Here is a 6,000-nt window from a genome sequence, read left to right on the forward strand (position 1 = left end):
AGCTGCCAGTGCCTGGAGGGGTCTGTAAGAAAGCTGGAGAGGAACTTTATACAAGACCATGGAGTGATAGGACAAGGGGTAATGGCTTTAAACTGAAAGAGGGTAGGTTTAGATTAGATATAAAGAAAAAAATAATTACCATGAGGGTGGTGAGGCCCTGGCCCAGGTTGCCCAGAGAAGCTGTGGCTGCCCCCTCCCTGGCAGTGTTGAAGGCCAGGTTGGATGGAGCTCTGAGCACCTTGGGCTGGTGGAAGGGGTCCCTGCCCATGGCAGGGGGTTTGGAACCAGATGATCTGTAAGGTCCCCTGCAACCCAAATCATTATCTGATTCAAAGAATATTGTTTTGTGTGTTGTCCATTGTATGTGTTTACACATTTCCCTCAAATATATCTTTTCATAATCACTCAGGCTTTATCAAGACTTTATTTGGACAAAGCAACGTTAGTTTGGAATGGTAACGCAGTGTCCGGGCCAGAAGAACTGAACAAATTTTTTGAAATGTTGCCATCTAGTGAATTCCAGGTTAATGTGTTGGACTGCCAGCCCGTTCATGGTAAGGTTGCGTTACAATTTACTTAATTATTTTTCAGTCTTTTTATAACTGTTGAAAATGAACTGCAATTATTGCAGTGCTTAGTATTTCTTTTGGAACAAGCTTAGAGAAAATACTGAGTTGTACATAAAGCACAAATGAAGAAATGCAGCAACTCCACACTTTTTCTCATGTCTGGGCAGATATTTTAAGGACTTTTTTGTTAAGATCATATTCAGATGTGATGTATTTCCATGTATTGAAAAAGTCTGGCTTATCAGGTTACGTTGTCCTTGACGATGTCTAAGAGTCAAGAGACCTCTACTGTAGCCTCTGATAATGACTTGCAGTATAATGTGGAACAAATCATTAACCTGTATGTACTTTGATTTCTTTACATGTAGAATAGATGATGTTCTTGAGATTTGTGGTTAACAACTGCTAAAAAAAAGGCTTACATAATTGAGAAGTTAAATTACTTCTAATGCATATTTTGGGAATATAAGTAAGCAAAAAGCTTGTGGTCGAGCATGCTTGCTTTGCTCTGCTGTGAAAAAGATATAATCTCTAGTAGTGGGGGGAAAAAGTGTATGCAACTTTACAAATATATATATGTGTGTATCTCAAACAATGAGAGCTTATTCTAAGCAAAAACTGAGGTGTTTGTTGTAGTCCTCCAAAATGAAAAACGTGAGATGCCAATAGAAAAGCCATTAAAAAGCAGTGCTGGTGAGTGAATACACCATTGTCTGTATAGAAATGATGCAACAAAACTGTACTTTCCATGAACGTGTAACCAGTTGTTACCCTATAACTAGCATAACAAGAATCGAATGAAACTTCTGTGTACATTTCCTACTTCTTTACCTGTTAGTCTTTGAGTTGTTTTCTTTATACTTCTCCTTGTGAAGAGCAAGCTACTCAAGGCCAGACAACAGTCCTCGTGGTGACAAGTGGGACAGTAAAATTTGATGGCGACAAGCAGCGCTACTTCAATCAGAACTTCTTGCTGACAGCGCAAGCCACACCTACCAACACAGTGTGGAAGATCGCCAGTGACTGTTTCCGCTTTCAGGACTGGGCCAGTTAGTGAGGGTTGGCTACGGGGAGTGACCTCTCTCATCCGACGTGTTGAAGCTAGCTGTACGGACAGCCGTTCTCCACGCATGGGAAACTCTCGCTCTTCGTGTTGCTTCTGTCCTTCTGGAAGGTCTACAGGTGTTTCGGGGTAGATCCCAATGACCATGGATTTAATAGTCAACAATCTTAAGATGTGAGAGGTTGCTCGCGTTAGTTGAACCTAATAAAATGCTGAAGGCGGTGAGCTGTGTTGGAATCATTCCTAAAATGCCTTACGTGGCAGCTATGCTGCCACTTCCAGACTTCTTGTATGTAATGCTGAAACGCTACTGTTTGAACACAAAATACTTTTCATGTACAATTCTGACCAAACATGTAATCTTTTCAATTTGAAAAGATTCGTTTTTACAGTAGCATCTTCTTCCCTCTTTTGAAGAAGATGCTTATGGCATGTAGATAGAATTCTCAAAGCTACCTACTCTTGGTTGTAAGAGCCTAGGAAGGATTGACAATGATTTCTACTGCTTGTGAAAGTAGCAAATACAGCTTCTGAGTATGTAATCTGCCAAATAATCCATTGGAAAGCTAATGGCACTTCTCTGATACAAAGGGACTAAACAATCTCATCAGGTTTCCTTTTGGCTTGAACTTCTCAGGCTTTGGTTGGGGTTAATTTGCATCGATTTGTATGTAGGGCATGCTGAATGATTCAGAGCTCCTATGCCAACAACTCTTGTCTCATGCATGTGAAGGACTTCAAACTGGTGATTTTTCTTTTGAAGTCTTACAGCGTAAGAAATTGGTCAGTTACATGATTTCTGTTTGCTTTAACTGTTAATTCTGTTGCTATAAAGTTTGGATTATTTTTCCCGTATTCAGTCTACAAGTTTTGAATCCCTACTCTCTTTTCAGGGAACATTGTAGTAAAAAAGTGGCACTGAAAGTGTGTATTACTGTGAAGCCTTTGATTTTTCTCTTCAGTACTGTTATTCAGAACAGGTGTTCTGATTCTTTTCAGCTTAGAAGAACAGCTCTGAACACAAATACCATCTTCCTCTCATGTAGATTTTTACTGTAGTTTTCGTGTTCTTCTTAAATATTACCTTTAATTTGGGGGGTGTGTGTGTCTTGCTTTAAATTTGCAGTTAAAAGCTTTCAACTGCTTTAAAATAGTTTTCAAGACTGCAGGTTAAGACTGTTCATCTTTACTTAGGAACATAGCAGTAAATCTGAATATCAGCAGATTGCTTTCAAACTGGTACGTTTCTTTTTTAAGCAGTTAAAGAAAATCAAAATTTAGCTATATGTGTGAGAGTACACTTGCTTGTAACTGAAAATACGTGAGGGGAACTTGTAACTCTGGTCTTAATATATGTTGCAATGGCAGCAGCAGCCTGAATACAAAAGCAGTTATGACTGCAGCTCACTTGTTTTTATGACTTAAATTGGGAAAACTGTGAAAATGAGCAATATCTAACTGGCGTAAAACGTGTAGTTTGTGATATAATCCCACAAAGAATGGGATGTTTAGGTGAAATGGATGGGTTTATTTCCTTTTAAGGCACTCTAGTCTTTACATCGTTAAGCTAGAATTAGTAAACTGTCTCTGTTCGGAAGCTGTTTATGTTCTGAACTGTTGTGTAACTATTTTTCAGTCTGACAAATATGAATTCCTGTAAAACAATGCAAGAAGCCCAGAATTTTTGAAAACTGTAAATACTGTAAATACATTGTTATTTCTGTATGTACTGAAGAAAGGATTGCTCTATTTAATTACTGTTTGTTCTTAACAGAATATGCAATGTTCATATATTTGTATTTCTTCTACAAATTTGAAAAGAAAACCATAAATTTGCCTATTACTCATACAGCGTTGTTGAATGGTGACACTGGCATGGTGTGCTTTTCTGTTTTTTGGGTTTTTTTTTTAATTTGCTGTTAGTTATATAAGTAGTGTTACAGATCATCTTTGTATACACAAGACACATTTTGATTTTTGAAATGTGGTGATGGGTGCAACTGTAGCATTTGCTTATTGAACTCTGAGGGCACTCACCAGGCAGTCACACTTGTATCTGTACCTGATAAGCTGGTTCTGGGAATAAATACTTACTGGATATTTTTATTAAGTTTTGGTTTGTATAGTAGTTGTTAAGCTTTTTCTTAGGCAGATTGGGAGATTCAGAATATATGAGTCAATGTTTCAGTCAAATGTTGTTCTTATTTTCATGCTATTCAAATGCAGGCTGCTTTTAAATCTGACTTCTGCAATTAATACTAAAAAAAACCCCAACGGAACAAAAAAAGCCACCACTACCTGGAACATTACTTGGGAAACATGCTAACTGGTCTAGCTGGACAAACCCAGTTTAAACTCTTGCTTAGTAAGATGTGTAGTTGCAGTTGGACTTGGTGTGCATACAGGGGGTTTTGGGGAGAAATGCATTAGAACATGGTTGCTTCAGCCTAGGGAGAAGTGCCAGTTACGCGCTGCCTGTTCCATCGTCTGTGGTGAGGATCGCTTCGGGTGATTCAGTACTACCGTGATTAGTTTTATAACTGAAAATACTGTTTTACAAAATATTCTTATGGTGCATACTGAGTGATAACTTAGCTATTAGATTAAATCAGTGATTTTTACAACTGAGTAATTAACAGTACAAAAAAATCTCTCCATACTAGCTGGAGAAGTTAGGGATGCTGCAGGTCTGCGCTCCTTGTTAGAACTTCTGTGCTGAAATGAGCAGAAGAGAACATAGGAATGATTATTGTTCCGTTCAGTACAAAACTATCTGGCTGGTTTAGTGTTCCCTGTTGCTGACTGTGTTGTGATATCCAAAATTTACAGCGGGCATCTAGAAAGTGAACATGCTTATGCTCTATACTGTCAACAGGAGTTAATACTGCCATTTTTTGCTGTTTGATACCAAGTTACTCATGTACAACGGGTCAGTGAAACAAAGCCAGCTGAAGAGCGAAGCACTTCCGCATACTAAATTGTGGCTACTGAAAACTTGCTGGATCTTCTCCTTTGTGTATGTTCCCTGTGTTGTCTTCATCCGTCACTGCTTTTACGTTGCTTTGTTCTTTTGGCCTACTACAGTTAAATTGACTTAAAATACTTGTGCTGTTTCTTGGAATGGAGAAGTGATTTGTTCTGATGGTGTGAGTGATTTGTTCTAATAGTTTTGATGTGCATGTGCTTCCTTATCCTGATCGGAGAAGAGCACATGATAAAGAAATGCTGTTTTATCAGTAACTTTCCACACTTGAATATATTTTGTAAGTTTTTAAAATTGTTTAAGAGCTCTTGTAAAATTAATTTTACAAAAAAAAAAACAAACCAAAAACCTACCTGATGTTCTGCTTTTTTTATTATTATTAGAAGTTTTCATAGTTTGTTCTTATGATATTAAAAGTGAAAGAAAGAATTTGTGGCTTCCTTATCGTTACTGCTTGTGTTCTAGGTGTAAGTTAAGTGTTCCAATAGTAGCAGCATGGTCCCAGGGCACTGCAGAATGTGCTGGCTACGAGCTCTTTGTCAGTGCTGCAGTAAAAAAACGTGTTTGGAAGAATGTAGCAAATGCCTCACCAGGAGCACTGTCAAGCAGTAGACAGTGTTGAACTGGGTGGAGTGACAATCTCAGATTGACGGTTCGCTCTAAAATTTTCTGAAGTTTAGACTGCTGTCCGACAAACACCTGGACAAAGTCCAGCAAAACATGTGCCAGATCCTTGGATTGTAAATGTTTTCGCTGAGAACATATTGTTGGGCCTCAGCTGTTTCTCTGCTAAGAAGAAGTGAAACACTCAAATAAGGAATGGTTCATGTGATAACTCTGGTGATTTATTCACTTCATTTTTCTGTTTAAAACATCAGATTACTAATGAACATTTACACAGTGTAGACAGCAGCTTTTAGTTGCTGGCAATGAGAAGATAAGGATGCTAGTGCAAGGTCAATTTTTGCGTGGAAACATCCGTTTTTTTCTGGAAGCATGTTCTAGAAACAATGCCAAATATATTGTAAACTTCTTGCTGTGTTTGAAGGTGTAGATTTCAGTGAGGCTTTGCAAGCAGTCACTTTTTGTAATTATCCCGAGCAAGGCTCTGACAGCTGATGCAGAGTTAAAGGTTTAGGAATGCTGGGGAAAATAAATCACAGTTAGGGCCAAAACAGAAGATATTTTTGCATGTGTGTTGAAAGTGAATCCAGAAATTGCTCTTTCAATATTCCCTCTGGGCTGAAGAAAAGAATAGTTAAGTCTGTCTAAAGCAGCTTTTCTGTTGTGGTCCTAACTGAGAAGTGGGAGGTCATTGATAGCTGAGCATATTCCTTCGGAAGGCTGGGTTTAATAATATAAATAAATCTAACTTATATTTTGTG

General features: G+C 38.2%; 1 protein-coding gene across 5 annotated transcripts in view; it reads left to right on the top strand.

The window, feature by feature from the left end:
• NXT2 (nuclear transport factor 2 like export factor 2) overlaps positions 1 to 3,370 on the top strand; it is a 74,689-nt gene extending 71,319 nt beyond the window's left edge. For all 5 annotated transcript variants that reach the window (XM_075435547.1, XM_075435546.1, XM_075435548.1 and 2 more), the window contains 2 exons: positions 410 to 554; positions 1,445 to 3,370. In XM_075435547.1, the coding sequence (XP_075291662.1) occupies positions 410 to 554; positions 1,445 to 1,623 (324 nt within the window). In that variant the 3' untranslated portion in view covers positions 1,624 to 3,370. The remainder of the gene's footprint in view (positions 1 to 409; positions 555 to 1,444) is intronic.
• The last annotated feature ends 2,630 nt before the right edge of the window (positions 3,371 to 6,000 follow it).

This window comes from Opisthocomus hoazin, chromosome 14, assembly GCF_030867145.1.
Source record: "Opisthocomus hoazin isolate bOpiHoa1 chromosome 14, bOpiHoa1.hap1, whole genome shotgun sequence".
NCBI lineage: Eukaryota > Metazoa > Chordata > Aves > Opisthocomiformes > Opisthocomidae > Opisthocomus > Opisthocomus hoazin.